Raw genomic sequence first — 24,805 nt, 5'->3', positions numbered from 1 at the left:
TTGGGGAGTGAGCCAATGGACGGAAGATCTTCCTCACTGTCTCTCCTCCTCGCTGTATATCTGCCTTCCCAATAAAAATAAATAAATCTTTTTAAAAAACAATCTTTAAAATAAGTAAATACAACTCTACCCTAGAAGTCAAGCAGCCAAAGTAAAAGAACTTCTAAGATGCTATCCAAATATATGCAAAGATGCCTCAGAAAGTCCATGGAAAATAGAATGAAAAAGGTAAGGTTATTTCGACACAACAAAATTTTGAAATCATGTATGTTTTTTGACAATGTACATTTTCTACTTACTTTCTGAGACTTCCTTTATACACACACACACACACACACACACACACACACACAAGGATATATCCAAAATTTCATGGAAAATGGAACTAAGGACAATTATATCTTAATATCTCAATTAAGGCAACTTTAACACCAAAAAGTTCGAAGTCCATGCATAGAAAGATCTTCTGGAAATGCATTTCATGTGTAGATGTCAAAATGTTTTACCCAAAACGACTTCATCTTCAAATTTCATGTTTCCATGAACTTATCCAGATTCTGCTGATGTAAATATATGTGTGAGAGCAAAGGATCTGGACTATAGCAAAAGGTTTGAAATATACATGAGTTCCATGTAATATTGAAATAAATAATGATTTAAAATTTCTCAAATATAGGGAAAACCGTAAACTGGACGTCATGGAGTTCAGTGATTCCTCAACAGGACAACCATGAACATCACCACACACAGGCACACTAATTGAGCCCAAATCAAGCAACAGTTACAGCTGAACAGATCTGATGCTAGGAGCCAGGAGCTTCCTCCAGGTCTCCCAAGCAGGTGCAGGGTCCCAAGGTTTGGGGCCATCCTCCGCTGCTTTCCCAGGCCACAAGCAAGGAGATGGATGGAAAATGGAGGGGATGGAACACAAACTGACAACCCATATGAGATCTCAGCATTTGAAGGGGAAGGGTTAGTCAACTGACCCATCTTGCTGGGCTCAGAAATTAGTAGTTGGATTCCTGCCATCCATGTGAAAGACCAGAAGTAAATCTCCAGCTCCTAAACACTTCTCGGCCTTCTGGCTAAGATCAAGGGTGGAGCTCTCAGCTCCCAGAGTTTGCATCTGAGGAATGAATCAGAGGGTACAACACCTCCCTCAACATCTCTCTCTCCCTCTCCCTTTCAAACAAGCTAAGTTTTGTTTGTTTGTTTAAGAATGAGGTCCAGGTTTTTGTACATGCAAGGCAGGTAAATTTTAACTAGGAAAACTGAAATCATTTGTTTAGCATTAATGCATGAACAATGTCATTCCACTCGGGAAAACAAATGAATTGAGTGTGGCTGTGGCTATTACATAAACCATGCTAATGTTCAACATTTATTATCATTATTATTACTTTAAAAGTAATGGTGTTGATTTGCTGCTGAGCAGATATCAATATCACACAGTCCAAAGCTATTTCATCACCACAGACCCACTGCCTGATCCCAGCCAGGAGACAGCAAATGTGTTAGTGTCAGTAATGGGAAGGCAGTTATAATATTTTAATCATCATAAAGAGTAAGTTTTCAGATAAAACATGAAACCCAATTACAACAGGGTGATTTTATTATAACTGGTACCATTAACAGAAATTGTGAGACGTGCATTTCATTTGTTTCCATATCCTTATCACCACCCACTACGTAGGAGCAGCTCTATACCTATCTATTCATCTTATTCTTGAATTTTCGGAGAAGTTTTCTCCTATTTAAAATTGAGTAGCCAATTTATACACCATATTTCTCTCTTCCTGTCTCTTCCGAGATCACACCCTGTTACAGAAACGAAAGAGATCATTGTGGCTCCTACGACCTAAATCCAAACATCTCTAGGTTTGATTCTATTACATTTTTATCTCCATTTTTTTTATTTGCAGTCTCATCCACTCCATCCTCATGCTAAATTTTGAAAAATACATATTTATTTGAAAAGTAGAGACAGTAAATAAGAGACACTGGTTCACTTTCCAAAAGCCGAAGCAGCTAGGGTTGGACCAGACTGAAGACAGGATGCTAAAACTCGGTCCAGGTGTCCCACATGGGGGGCAGGGACCCTAGTACTTGAGCTATCATCTGCTGCCTCCCAGAGTAAGCATTAGCAGGAAGCTGGAATCAGAAGCATTCCTGAAACTCAAACCTGTGCACTCAAATACAAGATGCGGGGGTCCCGAGTGGCCTCTTAAGTACCCTGCTAACCTCCTGTATGGAATTTAACATCTTCAGCAAGCTCCCTCTCAGCCATCGGTGTCTCTCAGGGCTATCACAGAACTTTCTAAAATGGGAACCCCAGCCCAGAAACTCTTGATTCCTGCTTTAAAAAAAAAACTCTTTTACCAAGTGATACTACCACACTAAAGGTTTCTATTGCCACATTATTCTAGAAAAATATTCCCTTATTGTGTGGTTTTTCTGTTCCCAATACAACAGATGACTCCTTATTGTGTAAAGCAGAGTACCCAGGTTGCTCTAGTTAGTCATTAAGGACATCCAAACTTCGACATTTTTCATATATATACATATATATATGAGAAATATATATATATTCAAACACAAAATATTACATATATTACATATAATCTCCATTCCATCCAACTAGAGTTTTTCTCATTCTAAATCATCTTATTTTTGTTCATGTTGTACCTTCCTGCCTCCCAATTTCTTTCTCTCACATCCCTCATCCAGGCAAACATATCACTCAGGATCCAGCTCAATGCTTTTCTCCTCTATACAGCCATCATCAACTACAGTGTAATTGTATCTTTAGATTTTTATAAGTTTCATTAACACTTTCAAGATCTACTGACTCTAAATATTCAACAACAATTTCACCTTAGCTTCATCTCCTTAATTTAAACTGCTGATAACTTCTAGACACTATTTTCCATACATACACACACACACACACACACACACAGTGCTCTTATTAAGAACTTTCAATTAATTTATTTACTGATTAGGGAATGTTTAGAGGAAATACATAACTATAAATCATAATATGTAACCTTGCAGTTATAAACCAGAAAAAGAAGAGGGGACTAATGATGAGGATAAATGCTTTCTTCTTCACAACTGTTTTTAATCTTTATTTTCCATCTTCTGCCAAATCTGCTTAGGCTTCCAAACAGCCCACACTTGATTTGTGTCTCCTTCTCTTATTACTGCCTGCCCTCTAGTGGAAAACAATGATAAGTAAGTAAAAGCTAGCCTGAACAAGACTTAGGGCGTCCTGTTCCACTAACTCACAGTTCCAAAAAACAGTAATTTTAATAAGGGTGGAATGATTTTAATTGGAATATAAAAATGCAAATTGAACATAAGAAAAGCTCTAGGATACAACAGATCTGAAAAATAGGAAGAAAGTGGCATCAAATATGAGGAGTCAAGAAAAAGGACCAGGTACACAGTTGAGAAGTTTCCTCTGACATGAACAACTTAAGTTGTTTTTTCTTTTCTCCCTCAATCATTTTGTTAATGAATCTGTCTACTCACTGCAACAATGCTTGAAGTTATAAGCAAGTCAGTAAATGAAACAATCAGTAAAATGAAAAAATACTACTATGTGTTACACTGAAATTCCTTTGTGAATTTATGCTGTGCACAATAAGTTATTTCCATTTGGCAGTATTAATAACAAAGCCTTATTTGTAATAAAAACATAAATTCATTGCCTGAAATGGTTTTCCTCTCCTTATTCTAAATCATTTACTGGTAAATTTATCACACTAAATCATTCCACATAAAACAATTTGCTTTTTTATATCTCAATGGTAAACATTTTGACAGCTTTTTAATGATACAAGCACAGACTTCAAAAATTTGTTATATGCTGTATCTCCTGGTTACTCTCAGGAATACCTTTAAAATTTAAACCTTTCAACTTTTAAAATCCAAAACTAAAAATTATATTTTGGAGCCAGAGTCATGTCATAGCAGAAAAGCTAACAGCTCAGATGTTAGCATCCCCTATGCATCATGTCCTGACTGCTCTACTTCTGGAACAGCTCCCTGCCAATGCACCTGGGAAAGCAGCAGAGGATGGCCCAACCACGTGAGCCCTGTACCCACATGGCAGACCCAGAAAAGGTTCCTGGCTCCTGACTCAAGCCTGGCCCAACCTCCATCTTTAGGGCCATCTGGGGCGTGACCCAGCGGAAGGAAACTCTCTCTTGTTTCTCTATCTCTCCTTTTCTCTCTGAATTCTGCCTTTCAAACAAATAAATAAAGCTTTTTAAATTTATATTTTAATCTTGCTTGTTTCTCTGCCAAAAGTAATGGTGCAATTTGGCACAAACAACTCCCTGGCTGTCTGGCACAGGTTTCCAGAAGAGCTTTCCACAAATTCTCAGAAGTGAAAGATTTAGATCACCTATGGTTTTACTAAACAAAAAGTTATAAGTAAGTTTATAAGTAAGTTTTGGCTTAACTTTTTTTCAATGATGTTATGAATTGTGCTTCTCTAGTTTAAAAAAAAAAAAACTAATGGTCAGATAGTCAGGAAATGGAACACAAATGAATTGCTCAAGTGTTACATGACACTGTCCAACCCAGTAACAGCTAACCTTTAACAAATCATTTCACCTTTCTGAGCCTTGGTCTCTGCCTCTGTGAAATGCAGCTATCTCCCATGCCTGCTTCACTGGGCTGCTACGCAGATCAAAGGACAAAAAGCATGTGAAAATTCTCAGCAGAGGGGTACAGTGGTAGAATATGGTTGCACCTATTTTGTGAGTGCTCACGGGTACAGTTCACCTGTAGAAAGCAGATCGTTTGGCTAGAAAACAGACAACGTTTTAAAACTGCCCAGAGGAGAGCAAAAACTACGTGTTCTTCCAATGATCAGAACGTAAAATGTAAACCCAACTACACTGTTCCTTTGCAGCTGCTCCATCTACTAAAAGTGAAACCTGAACATGCCCTCCCACATCCACTCCTCTCAACCCTCCCTGGTGAAACCTGGACGCCCCCACAGTAGCCCCAGTCTCTTTACAACTCCTACAGGAGCCTAGACGTTGATGAGTGTGCTCTCTAATTCGGAAAGTGTCTCCTGGAACCCACACATCTTTGAGATAAACACAGACTCACATCACAGATGTGCCACCATGACTGTGAGAGTATTACATTAGAAAAGCACCAAGTCATAGAAAATGGTAGAGCGCAGTAAACTAACCTGTAATATAGCAACAACGTAGAATGAAATGGGTTAGGAATATTGTTTGGATTTTTTAAGATAAAAGGAGTTAAAGAAAACTCAGGTGATCTTAACTGATACTAGTATGTTTTTAATTTATCCTGAGTCATCCAAAAATAGGATGACAATAAGAAAGTGGAGAGCAAGACAACTTCTAGAGATGTGTATATTGTAATACAATGCAAAGCAAATAAACAAGGCAAAGAAGAAAATGAGGATGATAAAATAACAAAATTTGGAGTAACTCCCCATATCAATGGTTGCAACTGGCTCACATTGCCCCATACAAGAAAAGCAAAGAAATTTTCAGAAAAAAAAGGGTGAGATTAACTCTTTCATCAATCTTTCTCCCAAAGTGTATTCAGACTTACCAGTCACTAGGAAGACAGTCAAAATGAAAAGGAGCCGTAAGTGAGAAGGTCTCCAAGGGTAGAGCATTTCTGCTTTATTTTTCTCTGCCTCTCACTCAATACATTCCTTCCATGCAGGTACAGATGCAGCTGTGAGCATGACGAGGCTCCTTCTGGTCAACTTCGCAGTGGATTCATCCTCCTAACCCACCAGCTGTGGGGCACTCCTTCCCTCCCAGTCCCTTCCTTCAACGCTATGTGTTTTAGCCTGATTAGTAACTTGGAAGAGAAGTAACTCTTCTGTGGAACTTGACACAGCATTAGATTTCCTGTACGAAGCACTGAAGCAAAGACGGAGGAAGCAGAGTGATTGAGCTATCTCCCAGCCCATTGGTTCTCGTCTCACTTCTGCTGCATGCAGATAAACTTTACACAAAGACCTTGACTATGCCCAGGATAAACGGATTTGCTCAAACTTGTGTTAAAAAGAAAATAATGTTTTAAATAAAACAAGGAATTCATCTGTTTGGGGCCAATCCCTATAAATGGCCCAATCACACTGACAGAAGCTTTCTTCAAGTTAAAGAGGTGTAAAACCTAATTTTCCCTGAAAATTCTTGTGTGAAATTGCTGTCTACAATGGAAGTTAGCATACAACTCCAGAAGCATCTAAGTGATTTTGCGTCTTGTTCTTACTGCAACAAATTACTACAAGTTTAGTGATTTAACACAGCACAAACTTCTCATCTACCCCTTGGAGCTCAGCAAACTTAACTGGATTATGGGGTTAAAATAAAGGTGATGGCAGGGCTCCATACTTTCTGCAGGTTCCGGGGGAGACCCCATTTCTCATCCTCTCTGCGGAGCAAAGGATGCCTGCATCACTCAGCTGACAGCTGCATCGTTCTGACATCTGCTCCTTCCATTACATCTACTCCTTCATTCCATCTCCTTCCCACATTGGGATCCTTCTGCCTCCTCCTTGTAAGGACCCTTGTGATGATATTGAGGGCACCTGTATGATTTGGGGTAATCCCTCATCTTAAGATCCTTAATTTAATAACTTCTACGATATCCCATTTTCCATGGGGGGTGACAGATTCATAGGTTATTGGAAGCAAGACATGGACCTCTTTCTTAGGCGGCCATTACTTGTCCACAATTCAGTACCTACTGCCATTCACTTTCATCTCTGAAGGGTTAGACTGATCATTTTAATCAGATTGCAAATAAACACTCCATAGCTGACACGCATAGGGAATTCAAAGTTTCCAGGGGGAAAAACATTGTCTTGATGTTGCTAGTTAATATGCATTTTTTCACAGATCAAAGAAAAGAAAATTCTTGATGTGCTAAGAATTTCCTACTCCAAGGCAAAGCTCTCCAGGAAGGGGAAGAAAACATTGCAAACAGGAAAAAGATTAAACAGCACGCACTTTTTTTTTCTAAGTTAGCAGTTCCATCTTCCGTCTTGAAAACCATTCAATTCTGTTTTCCCCTTCCCCCTCTCAAGCCTTCCTTCCAGTGAATCCGTTTGATTCAGATAGTGAGACCAAGTCGTTAAAGTCATGGAATACTACGGGGTGACAGCTGACAATGATGGACTGTAACAATACCATCTCTTCTGCCTGATATTTAATGAGGTGTCAGAAAAACCAGTGGGAAAAGATCATGTAAAATACAGCACTCTGGTTTCCACCACAAAAAGCAGTAAAGCCCAAGAGCTTTGACTGGTAGCAGATAGATCCAGGGTTAAGGCACTTAGCAGTTCCATGATTCAGGACAAGTTTTTTAACTGTACAACCTGCTTTCTCCATAAATGCTACATCAACATAGAGCTTTTCTCATCGAAACTTTTTGAGGATCACTTAATTTAAATTTAATAATGATATCCCTAAAATGGTTCCTTTAGCTATCTTTAAAACAAAAATATGGGCCCGGCGCGGTGGCGCCAAGTGGTTAAGTCCTCGCCTTGCACGCCCGGGATCCCATATGGGCGCCGGTTCTAATCCCGGCAGCCCCGCTTCCCATCCAGCTCCCTGCCTGTGGCCTGGGAAAGCAGTCGAGGACGGCCCAAGGCTTTGGGAACCTGCACCCGCGTGGGAGACCCAGAGGAGGCTCCTGGCTCCGGACCGGCATAGTATCGGCCCGTTGCGCTCACTTGGGGAGTGAATCATCGGACGGAAGATCTTCCTCTCTGTCTCTCCTCTCTGTATATCCGCCTTTCCAATGAAAAAAATAATAAAAATAAAAATCTTTAAAAAAAATATATATATATGGGGCTAGCACCAAGGCACATTAGGTTAAACCTCTTCCTGCAGTGTGGCATCCCAGATGAGCGCTTGCTTGAGTCCTGGCTGCCCCACTTCTGATCCAGCTCCCTGCTTGCTGGTGGTGGCTTGGGAAGGCAGCTGAAGATGTCCCAAGTCTTTGGGCCCCTGCATTCATGTGGGATTCAAACCAATCTGGTTTCAGACTCACCGAGATCCAACCATTACAGCCATTTGGGGAGTAAACCAGCAGATGGAAGACTTTTCTTTTTCTCTCTTTGCCTCTGTTTCTCTCTCTGTAAATCTGCTTTCCAAATAAATAGATAAATAAATCTTTAAAAAGTATAAATAAAAATAAATTAGAAAAAAGTATGTATATCATATTCTATGGGTTATTTTTCACTATAATTTCACAGACAGTTGAAAAACAAAACTTTAGAAACAAATCTTTGAAATTAAATGTGACCACATTTGAAACTAAATTAGTGACCACATTTTATATTTCTCTGAATACCAATTCTAGGTCTTACTGGTCATATGCAGGATAAATAACACTGATAAAGCCCCAAACTAACAACTACCCTATTCTGAGCAGTTTGTAAATATTCCCTCATTGAATTATTTCAAGAACTCGACACAGTAAAATTATTATTATTCTACGCTAAGAAAATGGAATCCAGACAGGAAAATATATTGTCCAAAGTTATACAGCTGATAGGTAATAAAGTCAGAATTTAAGCCTAAGAAATCTCACTCCGAGTCTATCTCTTACTACGTAGCTATTTTGTCCCTCCTTTACTGTCTGCTTTGACACCTGTCTTATCTCCAACACATCGCCCACACTCCTAACCCTTCTGAATCTATTCATCTTTTCACTCACTGTCAGAGCTACACAAACAAACTCTGTGCAATCTCCAACCTATTTGCATTAAGATCATTCTCTGCTGCCCCCTGGAGATAATTTGGTGAAATCAATACTAGCTTTTTTGGCAACTTAGGTAGAAAATTCAGTGTTAGTCACACATTGTGATTTGATCATAGAGTATGCTAATGTGTTTAAACATTGTGCATTTATCTCTTTTGGAAGCTAATTATATGTAACAAAAGACTGATGGATAGTCTAGATATTATAACATGAAGAGAATAGTTAACAGATATTGTTTTGAATTGCCAACTTGGTTTAATAAAAAAAAATAGTAGGAGAAGGTGATGGATGGATGAATCTCCATGTCCATTTCAAGGCATGGAAACACTGTCATCTTTGGGTTCCTGGGAAGCAATTCTGAGATGTAATTTAGTGTGAAGGACCATTTTTAGGAGTAACTTTAGACCACTGCTCATGAAAATGAAGGCTTCACAGAGGGAGACGTCAACCAGTAAGAAAAGCACACATCAGACTCAGCTAACCTCATGCAATGCTATGAATCCTAACCCATCCCTTATATCCATCCTCTATGGTCCTCTATCATTCAGTCACGGGATACAACCACAGAAAAATGATGACCTTGAGCCCGGCGCGGTGGCGCAAGTGGTTAAAAAGGTCCTCGCCTTGCACGCCCGGGATCCCATATGGGCGCCGGTTCTAATCCCAGCAGCCCCGCTTCCCTTCCAGCTCCCTGCCTGTGGCCTGGGAAGGCAGTCAAGGACGGCCCAAAGCCTTGGGAACCTGCACCCGCGTGGGAGACCCGGAAGAGGCCCCTGGCTTCGGATCGGCATAGTATCGGCCCGTTGCGGCTCACTTGGGGAGTGAATCATTGGACGGAAGATCTTCCTCTCTGTCTCTCCTCTCTGTATATCCGCCTTTCCAATGAAAAAATAATAAAAAAATAAATCTTTAAAAAAAAAACAGAAAAATGATGACCTTGGAGGAAGCAGTCCATGTGGGGTCTGAACCCTGAAGTGTATCAACACGATCAACTCTGCAGCAATGAGGGCCTCCAGGGAGGGGACTGAATGTCAGTCATCTCAGAGCCTAACATATAGAGAAAAGTTACAATATAATCTACATTAACTCTGGTCTCAATTACAGTGCTATCTATCCAGCTAAGTGTCTTCCAGACAAAAGAAGGAAAAGTAATGGAGCTCTTACTGAAAATAACGTGCATAACGTGCTTTCTACTTCTGGCAGTTATGTTATTTTCATTTCTGAGTGGCAACTAAGAAGTCCAAAAGAACACAGGAATAAGTGGGAAATAATGTAAAACCTAGTCATATACCTCGGGTTAAAATATCTGGGCAAAGCATCCTAGAGAGGCAATTATCTGATCACCAAACACCCTAGTTATTAGTCACAAAACAGCAGAAAGTTACAGAGAAACATTTCACACAGTCAAGTGTCACAGACCATATTCAGTTAGTCACGAATTTCATGTAACTTTCTAGTAATATACATACATATATATCTGTATGTGTGCATATATATGTCTATGTAAATAGATAGATAGATATAGATATAGATATAGATATAGATATAGATATAGATATAGATATAGATATAGATATAGATATCATGAAAATCATAGCTCACACACAGGGTCTAATATCAGCCTGTGTTTTCATTCAATTTAATTGGACCCTTTTCAGGATTATTACATTACATTATTCATTATTAATGATGTTCTGGAACACCGTAATGGTTGGAGAAACAAGATAGCAGAATAGGATAAGGATACATTTAAACAGATAATCATTAGCGAGGGTAAAGCAGAGAAGTCGTGATCCTGGGAAATAGGACATGACAGCACAGTGGCAGCGGGACACCTGGAGACCCATGGGGAAGTAGTGGAGACAGCAGAACAGTGTAACAATGACCAGATACCCCAGTAGCAGTCAGCCTTCGGACCTAACGGTCAGCAGGTTCCAGCAAGATCAGCACCACTGATAACCCAGTGACTTAAGGCAGTTGGCATCTCCCTAACCCCGGGCACGGCTTGAACCAGGAGTGGCAGAAAAGTTGTATAGGTAACAGTCTGGCCACAGCACAGGATTACAGTGCATGGGAAATGGAGATCTAGGAGCTGGAGCTGTGGAGACCATGGTGGGAGCCTAATGCAACAGCCCGGGAATGAGGGAGGGAGTAGCATAAGTAACTGCAGATGAAGAACCAGATACTGAACACAATCAGTAAGATCAACCTGTAGACCAGTAGGTAACACAGCTTAGAAACTGGCCCTATGGGGAGGAATCTGCTAACCAAAGTGCAATGACCAAGAGCAAAAGAAGAGACAGAGGCACAATGAGTATTACTGATGCCTCCCCCAAAGGAGCAAAAGCTTCAGAGACATATAGGAAATGGGGATAGATAATTTTTAAACTTATTATAAAGCTTCTTAACAATAAGAAGCACATACAGGAGTTCAAGAAATTTAAGGAATATGTTATACAATAAAAACAGCAATGAATCCGATTAAAACTGAATGAAGCAAATTACAGAAATGAGAGACTAAATGGAGCAAATTAAAACTTCAGTGGAGGGCCTGGCGCGGTGGCCCAAGTGGTTAAGGTCCTCACTTTGCACGCCCGGGATCCCATATGGATGCCGGTTCTATCCCGGAAGCCCCGCTTCCCTTCCAGCTCCCTGCCTGTGGCCTGGGAAAGCAGTCAAGGACGGACCCTGCACCCACGTGGGAGGCCCGGAAGAGGCTCCTGGCTTCTGATCGGCATAGCACTGGCCGTTGCGCTCACTTAGGGAGTGACCCATCGGACGGAAGATCTTCCTCTCTGTCTCTCCTCTCTGTATATCTGCCTTTCCAATAAAAAAATAATAAAAATAAATCTTAAAAAAAAATTCAGTGGAAAGCCTCAATAATAATGAATGAGGCAGAAGAAAAAAAAAACTCATAATTGGAAGGCATTACTTTCAACAATGGGGGAAAAAACCAAAAAGCTAGAAACTGAACTGAGTCAAACTAAGAAAAGTATTCAAGAATTACACCATTAAAAGGCCAAATACAAGAGTAATGGGAGTTTCAGAAGGCACAGAAAGAGAAACTGGGTTTAAAGATATACTCAATGAAATGATAAAGGAAAATTTCCCTAATTTAGAGAGAGAATTGGGAAACAACATCCAGGAGGAGCAGAGAACTTCCAATAGGGTTGACCAAAAGTGATCTTCACCACAACACACAATGATCAAGCTCTCTTTAGTTGAACACAAGTAAAAGATCCTTAATCATGCATGTGACAAAAATTAATTAACATATAGATGAACCCCAATCAGGCCCACTGCTGAACTCTCAGAAGAAATTATTTAGGCAAGAAGACAATGGAGTGACATATTCCAGATTCCAAAAGGAAAAACTGCCAGCCCAGAATAACTTATCCAGTAAGGCTTTCTTTTGTGTTTGAAAATAAAATATAATTCTTCCAGAGTAAAGAAAAGCTCAAAGAAGTCACCTCTTCCAGGTCTTCCCTATAAATTATACTTAAAGATGTTCTATTGACAGAGAAAAGGAATAGCACCCACCAAAACCAAAGGCAATTAAGAACATCCCAGATAAATAACAACAGAAGACTAAATCAAACAGTGACTAACCCACTGCTAAAATGGCAGGACCAAATTGCTATCTATGGATATTAACCCTGAAGTGAATGAATTAAACTTATCAATCAAACCTCATGGATTAGCCAACTGGACCAAAAAGCAAAACCCATGTGTCTATGGCCTACAAGAGACACATCTTGGGCCCGGTGCGATAGCATAGCAGTAAAAGTAATCGCCTTGCACACACTGGGATCCCATATGGGCGCAGGTTCTAATCCTGGTGGCCCTGCTTCCCATCCATCTCCCTGCTTTTGGCCTGGGAAGCAGTTGAGGATGGCCCAAAATCTTGGGACCCTGCACGTGCATGGGAGACCTGGAAAAGCTCCTGGCCCCTGGCTTTGGATCAGTGCAGCTCCAGCCGTTGCAGCCACTTGGGAAGTGAACCATTGGACAGAAGATCTTCCTTTCTGTCTCTACTCCTCAATGTACATATATCTGACTTTGTAATAAAAATAAATTTTTAAAAAGAAATCTTAATAAAAAAGAGAGAGACACATCTAACCAACAAAGATATGCAGAAACTGAAAGTGAAAGAATGGAAAAAAATATTCCAAGCAACTAAAAAGGAAAAACAAACTGGTTTGGCCCCTCTTATATCAGATAATATAGACTTCGATGTGAAAAATATTAAAAGAGATGCAGGACACCACATAATGATCAAAGGATCACTCAACAAGAAAAGATCACTTCACTAGTTTCTTAGGATAATTTTTCATCTCTAATTATACTTTGTTTTCCTTTGTTGTTTTTCTTTGCTAGGTTGGTTAAGTTTATTTTGCTCATCTTCTTAAAAATGGCTCTTTCTTGCTGCAATTTGTAGTTTCTAGCTCTATTTATTTTTGCTGTGATATTTGTAAGTTCTTGCTTCCCTCTCATTTTTCTTTTTCATAAGTCCTTGAGATGCATTACTAAGTCATTTACCTGAGATATTTCAATTTTTTTTACACCAGATGTTATAAATGTTCCTCTCAATATTGTTTTAGCCACACCTCATTGGTTTGGTATTTTGTTTTTATTGTCATTTCTTCAAAAAGGTTTTTGTTTTTCTTATTGATTTCTTCAGTAACACATATGTCATACAAAAGCATTGTTTTCAAGAAGCCTTTTATTTTCTTTTTCATTTCTTCAGTGACAATTTGGTCATTCAATAGCATGTTAGTTAACTTCATGGCAATGCAAATTTCTATTTTTCTTCCTGTTGCTGATTTTGTTTATGGCTTTTCATTTGAGGGGATGTATAGTAACTATGTAATGCAGACTGTCATATCCAGATGTGAAGACACTATGCAGTATGCATCTCTATTTCCAGATCAAAAATGGACTCCCAATGAAACTGTCACCTATATCTTAACAATAGGATGCTGGACTCTGCCACTGCTCATACCTACAATGTCAGGAAACACATAAACAGCCAAATGATGGACTTATGACTCTTTGTGAAGGAATATACTATTATAATAATAAAAGGGAAATCAGCAAGAGGAGGAGATATTGGGAAAGGCAGAGAGGAAATTCCAGAGTCTATGGAACTGTATCATAAGGTAATTATAAAAAAAACAAAGATGTTACTAAAACACAAAATAAAAACCAAACCAGTTTTATCAATGCCTAAAAATTTTGTCCCCCTATTACATATTTGATATGCTCTCCATCCTTATGAGTGATGACTTCACACGTTTTCCATAGCCTATAACACAAAACTGAAGGCTTAGTGAATAATAAAGCAATGAGGCTTATTATAGCTCTAGTCTAGTTCAAGGTCTAGGGTCTATATCTGAGGCAAAAGAGAGTATAGTGTAGAGGGTGAGGGAGCATGGCAGAGAAACTGGATTCTCTTGCAGATTCTCCCTAAATCAACCTATTAATCAATTAAGCATGTAAATAGATTAATCCATTTGTGAGTGCAAAGCCTCTTAAAGGTTCCCCGGCCCTGTCTCCTAGTATCTCTCTAAAAACACAGAACAAAAACATGTATCTGTTTTTGTTGGAAGGGCAGATCAGGATTTACAGAAAGAAGGAGAGAGAAAGAGAAAGATCTTCCATGTACTAATTCACAACCCCCCAAATGGCCACAATGGCCAGAGCTTTAGCCTATCCAAAACCAGAAGTCAGGAGCCTCTTCCAGGTCTCCCAGGTGGGTGCAGAGTTCCAAGGCTTTGAACTATCCTCTACTGCTATCCCAGACCATAAGCAGACCCCCATGCTTTCCCAGACCATAAGCAGGGAGCTGGATGGGAAGTGGAGTGGCAGGGACAAAAATTGGCACTCATATGGGATCCCGGTGCTGCCAAGCAAGGATTTAGCCAAGGAGCCATCATACCAGGCTCCTAATATTTCTTAATGGGTATGAAATATTAGTGAGTTCTGGAAGGAACAAACCATGATCAAATCATCACAGATGATTCAATGCTTTCAGTGACTTACTGGAAAATAATTTAACTTGGCTCCACTCCAATTAGTTAAATTTAGAGTTAAGAACATCCCAATTTTATTTCCTAATGTTAAGAGAAACTGTTAAGACTATGGATCCTAAACTGCACTTTCTGTATTCAAACTTCACTTCTGCTATTTGGTTTCTAGCTATTTTTTTCTGCTCTAGAACTTATATCTAATTTTATTTTCAAATCTACTACCATCTTTACAATTTCCTGTCTTCCACAAAAACTTCTGTCTTTTTTCTCTAAATATGCACAAAAAAAGAATGTTTTAATGTCCTTTCGTGTAAACCTGTACTGGTTGTTTTTTGTGAAGTCTGGTCTTGTTTTCCAAATTGTAAACAATTCAGAAATACTGTAACACCTTTGATTTTTGCCTTCTTGGGAGGATTTTAATCTACTTCTTCCAAGAGCCAATGTTTATTAGGAACTCTTGTTTCAGATCATCAAGGAACTCAAAGTTATGTTGAAGTCTCTACAATGAGTGATGCTGTTGTCCACTCCATCCCACCCACCTTGCCCCACTCACCCCCATCTGAAGTGGCTATCAAAGGCCCTGCTAACCTTTCAACCAGCAATTCTAGAACAATCAGCAATCAGGCCAGAGCAAAGTAATTCCAAGTGTCAGCCTAATTTATTTGTATTTCTTTCATATTCTGGATCTTGGCAGCTATTTCTTTTCCTCGTACCTTGGTGTGTATTTATTTATTTATTTATTTTAAAATCTGAGGTTCAGAAAGAGGAAGAGAGATTTCATCTATTGGTTGATTCCCCAGATGGCCACACAGGCCAGAGTTTGACCAAGCTGAAGCCCAGAGCCAGGAGCTTCTTCTTCTAGGTCTCCTACATGAGCAGCAGGGGCTCCAGGCACTTGAGCCATCTCCCTCTGTTTTTCCCAGGTCATTATCAAGGAGATGGATTGCAAGTGGAGCAGCCAGGACTTGAGCCAGTGCCTGTATGGGATGCTGGTATTGCAGCCAACTGCTTCACCTGCAGCCACACATGACCCCCAAGTAATTCTTCATTATTGGCTGATGTCTTCCAGGCTTTTTTGTTATTATTATTATTAACCTAGCTTTCCTACTTGCCTACAATGGAAGGGTTAGTCCGAATCTCTTAAACTGCCATGATTTTATATAGAAGTATCATCTCTTGATTCTTTGTCTCTCACTTTTTTTCAACTCTCACCAGCAAGGTTTTTGTTCATTTCTTTTTAAAAATATTTCTCAAGGTGCATGCATTTGGCATTGCTTGAAATACCCACAACCCATATCAGAGTGCCTGAGTACAAGTTCAAGCTACACAACATCCAATCTAGGTTCCTGTTCTTGCACATCATTGGAGACAGTTGGTAACTGATTCAAGTACTTGGATCCATATCACCCCCAGGGAGAACCAGACGGTTCTCTGCTCCTGGTTTTGACCTGACACAGCTTCAACTGTTGTGGGCATCTGTGGAGGAAATCAACAACAGAAGATACATCTGTCTGACCCTTTGAGTTTCTTCCAAATGAATCAAAATTTCTAAAAATAAATAAATAGATTAGAAATATTGCTAGAACTTGACCAATTTACATAATCTTCATTGTTTTGGATTAGGGGAGAAAGGTGACTAAAGGTAAATATTCAAAATTACAGTTTTTAAAAAGTAATCACTGTGTCATGCAACTTGAGGGCTGCAAACAAAAGGGGGGAAAGATACTAGGAGCCGCAGAGGCCTTGAGTTTTGCACACCCCTCCATTAAGATATAAGTTTCTTTGACATGTTTTGGTTAAATTTTTGTTGATTTTGGTCACTGTAGCACTGACTAAGCTATGAGACATAAGATCTGATATACCATGCATGGAATTTAAGAGTATTAGAAATCTGAAGTCTCACACTATTTTTGCCTAAAATAATTTATTTCACATGAGTATCTAAGTTATGTGTTTTCTGGGAATATTTCTCTGCTAGTCGTCTTTCTTGTCTGCATTTTTTTTTTACTTATTTCATGTGCTACCAATAATTCTGGAGTGGTTTAATTATGCTTTAAAAATATATGTAGGGGAATTTTCTGAAGAATACTGTTATGATTACCTCACCTTGGGAAAAGAAGAAGTAAGGATTATGAGACTATTGAAAATGTTTAGATGTTGCACATAGTGTACTGAGAAAAGGAAGTAGATAAGATCTTTGAATTACTGTTTCTGCATTTTACTTGGCAGAGCATGATCAAGCAATTACACCTGTAAGTGGTAGTGCTTTTTCTAACGGATTTGTGTTAAGAATAAACAAGCCGATGGAAACTTAGCTCTTGAAGATGCTAGTGTAAAGCTCATTGGAGAGGACAAACCAGGGATAAACCAACGCCGCAAGTTGCTCTGTAAAGTTTGCTTTGTCAAACTGAGGACTCCCAGAGCCAATGGCAGAGGGACCACAGGCAGCATTTAGTCTTCAGAAGTAGATCATTTCTGAAGTGCACCACCTCACACCTGGGCCAGAGGGAGGTGTGAAAGTATCTTGGCCATAGAAGGTCTCCCCAAGAGGCCACTGAACTTATCTGGACAATAAGACGCTGAACTTTATGCTAGGCATGTGTTTGCAAGCAATGAATCTCAACTGAACTTGAACTATGGTTATGCAACAAGGTGGAGGAATCCACCATGGGGGGAGGGGTATGGGAGGGGTGGGGGGAATCCCCAGCGCCTATAAAACTGTACTACATAATACAATGTAAGCAACAATTAAAAAAAAAAAAAAAGAAAAGAAAAAAAAATAAATTAAAAAAAAAAAAAAAAGAAAGTATCTTGGGAGGTACTTTTGGGAGAAGTGATGTGAACTGCAACATATGAACATTAGTCTTCTGCCTTTGACCACTGTGCATGTATTAAATACATGATTGCTTAAATTTGGTTCATCCAAGTTAGAGAATTATAAAGAGTGGGTTAGACTATCTCAAGTGTTGCTGAGATTAAAATTCACTAGGAACATGCTATCAGGGGCTTAATGCTTATCTAGGACCCATTAGAAGCAAATAACAGTTCTTCCGTGCTGGGATATGATAATGAAAAAGACTCAATACACAGATGAAACCTGTTTAGGGGAAAGTGGAATTCCTGAACATTTTTGTTTTTTTTTTTAATTCAACACAGTCATATTCCATTTTTACTCTTCTTCTGAAAGATATTATCTCTACATTAACTCAAACATGCTATGAAAACACTAATCTGTACCTCTATTAAAAGGCGTTATTTTAGGCACCACAAAGACAGGAGAAGAATGCTTCTGGAGGGAAAATAGATATATGATTTAAAATAATTTTCTGGGAGCTGGCATTGTGGCACAGTTGGTTAAGCTTCTGCCTGTGGCATCACATCCTATAAGGGTGCCAAGTTCAAGTGCCAGCTGCTCCACTTCCAATCTGACTCCTTGCTTCTGGCGTGTGAAAGTTGCAAAAGATGGATCAAGTCCTTTTTTTTTTAGGATTTATTTTATTTTTATTGGAAAGGCAGATATACAGAGAGGAGAGACAGAGAGGAAGATTTTTGTCCAATGATTCACTCCCCAAGTAAGTGCAACGGCTGATGCTATGCCGATCCCGAAGCCAGGAGCCTCTTCCGGGTCTCCCACGCGGGTGCAGGGCCCTAAAGCCTTGGGCCTTCCTCCACTGCTTTCCCAGGCCACAGGCAGGGAGCTGGATGGGAAGCGGGACTGCCAGGACTAGAACGGGTGCCCATATGGGATCCTGGGCGTGCAAGGCGAGGACCTTAACCACTGCACCATCACGCCGGGCCCGATGGATCAAGTCTTAAGGCCCTTGCGCCCACATGCGAGACGAAGAGGAAGCTAAGATATATAAAGTATGGCACACTGTCACATCTCATGGTCCTAGACACATCCATCTCACCCCACCCCTATCTGGAGCAGTGTCACTCAAAACATGCTAAAAAAAAAAAAGTCTGATATCAGTTGGTGACAAAAAAATTTTTTTTTTGTTGTACCAATACTTAAATCATCAATTGTGTCACTAACACTTTTTTTTCACAGCAAAGGAAGCATCATATTAATTTGCATTCCTGTGCAAGCTTATTTCATCTGGGTAATTAACAAATCATGCCTGGGCTAATCCATTGGTCTAGACTGGAGTTTTAGTTCCACATTGTTAGAATGTGTCCTTTCGTGTCATTGCTTTTGAAGTCAGCTGTGAACATCACACAGGTATTGATTCACTCCCACTTCCTAGATTTCACTGTTCCTTTCTGGATTTATTTCTCTTTTGGCTGGAGTACTTCCTTCATGTTTGTTCTTAAAATGATTCACTATTACCTTATATATCTGTGACTCTGCCTTTAAATTTAAATGATTAATTTTTAAATTCTATTTAGGTGTTTATCTTCCTCAATGCTTTAAAAGACCTACTTCAGGCCTGGCACGGTAGCCTAAGAGCTAAAGTCCTTGTCTTGCAAGAGCCAGGATCGCATATGGGTGACGTTTTGCGTCCTGGTAGCCCTGCTTCCCATCCAGCTCCCTGCCTGTGGCCTGGGAAAGCAGCAGAGCAGAGGATAGCCCAAAGCCTTGGGACACTGCACCTGTGTGGGAGACCAGGAAGAAGTTCCTGGCTCCTGGCTTCTGACTGCTGCAGCTCCAGCTGTAGCGGTCACTTGAGGAATGAGTCAGCAGACACAAGATCTTCCTCTCTGCTTCTTCTCCTCTCTGTATATCTGACTTTCCAATTAAAAATAAACAAATCCCTAAAAAAAAAAAAGATCTACTTTATTCTTTTGTTTTCCCACAGGGTATCACTACTCAGAAAACCTAATCTTACCAGTGTCGATTTGTAGGCGATCAGCTCCTATCTTCTGGAAGCTCTGAATATTTGCCTTTTTACTCTTCATTCTCTTAAATGTTAATTCAGTATGTCTAGGTGGTGGGTTTCTATTGTCTGGTCCATGATGAGCCCTCCAAACCAAGTCTTATATATTTAAATCTGTAATTCTTCAGTAATTATTGTCTCACAAATTTTTCTTCATTTAGTGACTCAATAATATTGATTTCTTCTTTTCATCCCTATAGCTCTTACTGGTTTTATGTATTATTTCTTATTTTTTCTAGTCATTTGTTGGAATACCCTGTCACCTAATCATCTAGCTCACTACTTTGTTCTTTAGCTAAATTCCTTCTCATATTCAATTATGAAACTCACCCCTGATCTCAACAATAGCAAATTTCATATATAAATTTCATATCTAGTGTGTTCAAGTGGTACCTCATAAAAGCTTCCTATTTCAAGATTGCCATATATTCCCTATCTCTCCAAAGAGTTACTGACTCTGTTCTAAATTATTTTCCCACTCATCCATATACTCTGATTCCCTCTAGAATGACAAATCCTTCAGTTACAGCACTTTATAATGTAAGTATGGGAACAGATCTTGTCATAATCATAAAATCAGCTACTTTGACTAAGCAGTACAAGGGCACATCAGAGCCTGCAGAGCACCTGCCATTACACTCAGCCGTAAGTCATGCATGACCCTCCACCCATGAAGTTTTGCTGAGCAGGCAGCTACCTAGCATTTTTGTATCACGCATCATTCCTTTCTAGAGAACAAGCGCTCTCTCTCTCTCTCTCTCTCTCTCTCTCACACACACACACACACACACACACACACACACACATCTGTAATTGATCATTCAGCCCATGGATAAGGGTTGCATAGCAGGTTAGAGGCAATGCTCCAGGACCTAGTTGCATACAGCGGCAACCAAATACTCCAGGATTCCATCTAAGATCTACAGCTCACAGCAGCTCACCACGTCCTCAGCACTGCTCGTTCAAGGCCCTGTACGTCATCCCCAGTAACTGAGGCAGTAATGTTGTGTCGGATTTTGATATCCCCAAAAAATCATCAAGTCTGAAGTCGGTGCTAAGGCAAAAGGTGGTTTATTCAGGTTAGCCTAGGTCTCCCAGCCACCTCCCCCAGCCCAGCCAGGCTGGGCGGGGGAGGGGAAGGGGGAAGGGCAGCCGCAGCCTAGGCAAAAGGGAAGGAGAGAGAGCTAGCGAGCGAGAGAGCCAGAGAGCCAGAGCCCCCCAGTTCTTATACATTTCAGGCTATTAATTATACAGTCATGATTTAGCAGGCTTCTATTGGTGGGTTTGAAGCAAGCAACTTTCAAAAAGTACAAATCGATGAGCTATAGGGCAGTGAATCTTATCAAACACCAGGTACCTCCTTCCTGAGGAGTGGTCTGCCTACCTGACCTGCCACGTGTCCTGCCGGGTGTCACGCAGACTATCAGGCCTGGAGTTCATACAACCCCCAGCCAAGCCATCAAGGCAGAATCACAAAAGGCAGAAAACACGTAGGTTCTTCAGCAACATTGATTATCATCACTGCGACATGAATAATTCACATTTTCCCATGTTCTACTGAAATGACTAGAACAGGTCTGTCCTACTTTCATCAACACTCAAGAGAATGCATTATATTTACAGCAGAACGAAACACCTATACTACATCTAAAAAACACTCCATTTTTATTAAAGTTTTTACTTTTTAATCTTTCATATAGCAGAGCAGTGACTGATAGTCTTGGAAAGTTTATTAACAACCCAGGCCCAGGGCTGCCACCTACCTGAGAACTTGACTGGTAGACAGTTCCCTACACTGACAGAGAATGCTCCCTAAATGACTAAGAAAGGCTCCTTGAGCCCTGTTTGCACAAACAGCATGGTTTATACTGAAAACTGGCCTTTTTTCTGAGAATCTGGCATTACAAGGACTACAGTCAGTCACATAGGCACCAGCTGCCTACAGGCAGTCTGAAATATAAATCGTGTTCTCCTAGGCTCAGGTAAGCCTCCTGGCACACCACATTTCATGTGTTGTTACGACTTGGTGCTGGCAGAACTGAGTGTCCCTTCCCATGGTGAGAGGATTCTTAACTTGTGTCAGGTTTTCTCCAGCCTCACTTTAAGTATCTTTTCAAACCTTAGCCAAATTTGTAATCTTTTTGCTGTGGTTAGCTACAGGCATGAATACAACTATACGTAAGCCCTATATATTCTCCTAGTGCACTATCCAATCTGGGGATCCTGACATGTACTACCTGGGAATGAGTCTGAGGTCTGAACAGATATCAATATCTGAGTGGCTGCTGTGGACCATTTCATGTGTTCAAGGTGTCAGAGAGGACACCAGTCATTTCCAACACCACAATGAGATATAAATTAGAGGTATACAGTTCTCTTCTGTGGTTTCATTTTCCATCGTTTCATTTATCCATAGTCAATCATGGTCTGAAAATATTAATTGGAAAATTCCAAAATTAAACAACTCATGTTATAAATCATGTTTTTTCTGAGTAGTATGATGAAATCTCACACTGTTCTACCCTGTCCACAATGAGTATGAATGATCCCTCTGTCAGATGTACATGTGCTGTATTTACTATCTGCCAGTTAGGTACTCAGGTCATTTTTGTTCTCAGCCCAACTTTTGGGTATGACAGAGTTTGCATAAATAAATAACCCTTACTTTACTTACTGATGACCCCAAAGTGCAAAAGAAGTAAAACTCAGGAAACTCAGGTTTTAGAACTCAGAAACTCAGGTTTGCCAAAACAAACAAGAAAGTGATTCCAATAAGTAAAAAGGTAAATATTTTATCATGTACACATATGTATATTCAAGGTTTCAGACATTTACTGATAAAGGGACAGTAGTATATTATAAAATAAACTTGTCTACAAAAATAACTTCACCTAAGAGGTGATAATTAAAATGGTAACTGATCAGTTAGAACAGCAAAATTTATACTTTTTTCCAATGACTAAAAAAAAAAAAATACCCAATACAGAAGTGGGAGTTTAGCCTATTGGTCAAGAAATCTGCAGCCTACAATGAAGTCCCTGGATTTCATTCTCAGCTGCAGATTCCAATCTCAGTTTTCAATAAGGTAGACCTGGGAGCAGCAGTAATGACTCAAATAATGATTACAATCCTGGCTCCCAGGGCAATGGCGGGGATGGGGGGTTGGAAGCATTCCAGCAGAAGCATTTTATTTCCTCTCTCACATAAATAAAATTTTTAAAGAGAGAAATATATAAAAACTGGCTATTGCAACTAAAAGGTAAAAATAACCTGGGGCAGGCACTGTGGTAGAATGAGTTACACATTGCCATTTGTGACATCTGCTACCCATATCAGAGTACCTGTACAAGTCCTGCTTCTCCACTTCTGATCTAACCTCCTGCAGGTGGGAGGCAGCAACAATGGCTCAAGTATGGTATCACGAGCTCCTGTCTTCAGCTTGGCCCAATCCTGGCTGCTACAAGCATTTGGTGGAATTAACCAATAGATGCAACAATCTCCCACCCCTCCGTCTGTCTGTTTGTCATTTTGCCTTTCAAACAAATAAGCAGAACTTTTTAAAATACACACAAAGTTAATATCATAAGGAGTGTTCTGAAATATTTTAGCAGCACTGGTATGACAGAGACTCAAACACAGAGTTACAAAAGAGAAAAATGAAAAGTACTTAAAACAATTCTTTTTCTCTCTTTTGATAAAAACAACTTGAGGGAAGTGAATCTTTCCTCCTCCTCCAGAATCCAAATATTCTAAGAACTTACCTCCCACACATGAGTAATGTCTGACACTTGATCTACAGATCTCTTTAGGGAAAACTCCCTGGAAGAGAAAACCACAAATAAAATTAGATATATTCTCTACAGATGTAATGAGAATAAAAACATAGAATAATATACAACATATCATAATCATACATAGTAAAGGTTAATGAACTGTAAATGAAACAGATTTTATAGGCCTCCAAAGAAGAAACTGTGTCTGCTGCTTGTCAAATAAATCTAGATATTAATGGCCAATATACCAGTAAGAAGTGTGATGGATAAGTCATACATATCAGGCTGCATATGTATCGCACAAATCTGTGTCAATGTGCAAAATAATATCTAATGTGAATTTTTACAGTGAAACATTTTGCAGAAAACTTGAGGATTAGCTAAATGCATTTTAAGTTATTCATTCAGACAACATAAAAAATTCACATAGGGAAAGTTCTCACATCACTCTCCCTCATACAAAGCTTGTTCCTGCTTCCTTTTCTAATATAGGAGTTTAAGGTTCCAACTTGAATGTGAGTTATTTATCCCTGATATCTAGATCAATTCCTGGTACAGCAGGTAATCTACAAACCAGTTCTGTTTTTTTACAACAAGGAGAAATTGATGGTAGGAAAAGAGCTTATGGGAAGAGGACACTGAAACCTAATCCTTTACCTCTCTCTACTTCTACAAGTTCTCCTGGTGTTTCTGCCCTTGCTTCTGTCAGGGCATTCAAGTCATGCCTAGGTTAGGCTCACAATCTGTGTATACGCTGTACTTGCTGCCTCTCTGATGTCTGTGGTTCCACCTATTTCTTGTCTTAGATGGATTTCCCAAATGTGACACCTGTAATACTTGGACACAACTGGAATCATTTTGCTACAGTAGCCATACTTTATTAGAGGCAGACATTAAGAAAGGAACAATCAAGATGATCCTAATGGTAAGATCTGTCACTGTTCTACTTATCTTTTCCTACTCTCAGTATCTGAACACAACGAAAGAAAACTATGGCATTTATGTCAGGTGAATTTCAGCACTAAGACATGATTCTAAGAACTGTGTGTAGGGGCTGGCTCTGTAGTGTAACATGCTAAGCGTTTCCCTATAATACCAACATCCCCTATGGACACTGGCTCATGGCCTGGCTGTTGCACTTCCGATTCATCCCCTTGGTAATAGCCTAGGAAAATAGCAGGCGATTGCCAATGTCCTTGGACCACTGCCATTCACATGAGAAACCTGGAATAAGCTCCTGCTTCCTGACTTTGGGCTGGCCCAGTCCAGCCACTACAGTGAGTCGGAGAGTGAACCAGTGGGTCTATCTCTCCCTTCCTGCTCTCTCTCTTTGAAATCCAAAAAAACA

General features: G+C 39.8%; 1 protein-coding gene across 1 annotated transcript in view; it reads right to left on the bottom strand.

Moving 5' to 3' along the window:
• CD200R1 (CD200 receptor 1) overlaps positions 1–23,626 on the bottom strand; it is a 55,477-nt gene extending 31,851 nt beyond the window's left edge. Inside the window, exon 1 of the mRNA XM_040980479.1 lies at positions 23,446–23,626. Coding sequence (XP_040836413.1) covers positions 23,446–23,596 — 151 coding nt within the window. The 5' untranslated portion in view covers positions 23,597–23,626. The remainder of the gene's footprint in view (positions 1–23,445) is intronic.
• Positions 23,627–24,805: the final 1,179 nt, after the last annotated feature.

This window comes from Ochotona curzoniae, unplaced genomic scaffold, assembly GCF_017591425.1.
Source record: "Ochotona curzoniae isolate NIBS_2020 unplaced genomic scaffold, NIBS_Ocur_1.0 contig_3498, whole genome shotgun sequence".
NCBI classification, from domain to species: domain Eukaryota; kingdom Metazoa; phylum Chordata; class Mammalia; order Lagomorpha; family Ochotonidae; genus Ochotona; species Ochotona curzoniae.
Note: the sequence above shows the minus strand (reverse complement) of the source record. Positions and strands in the feature narration are given on the sequence as shown.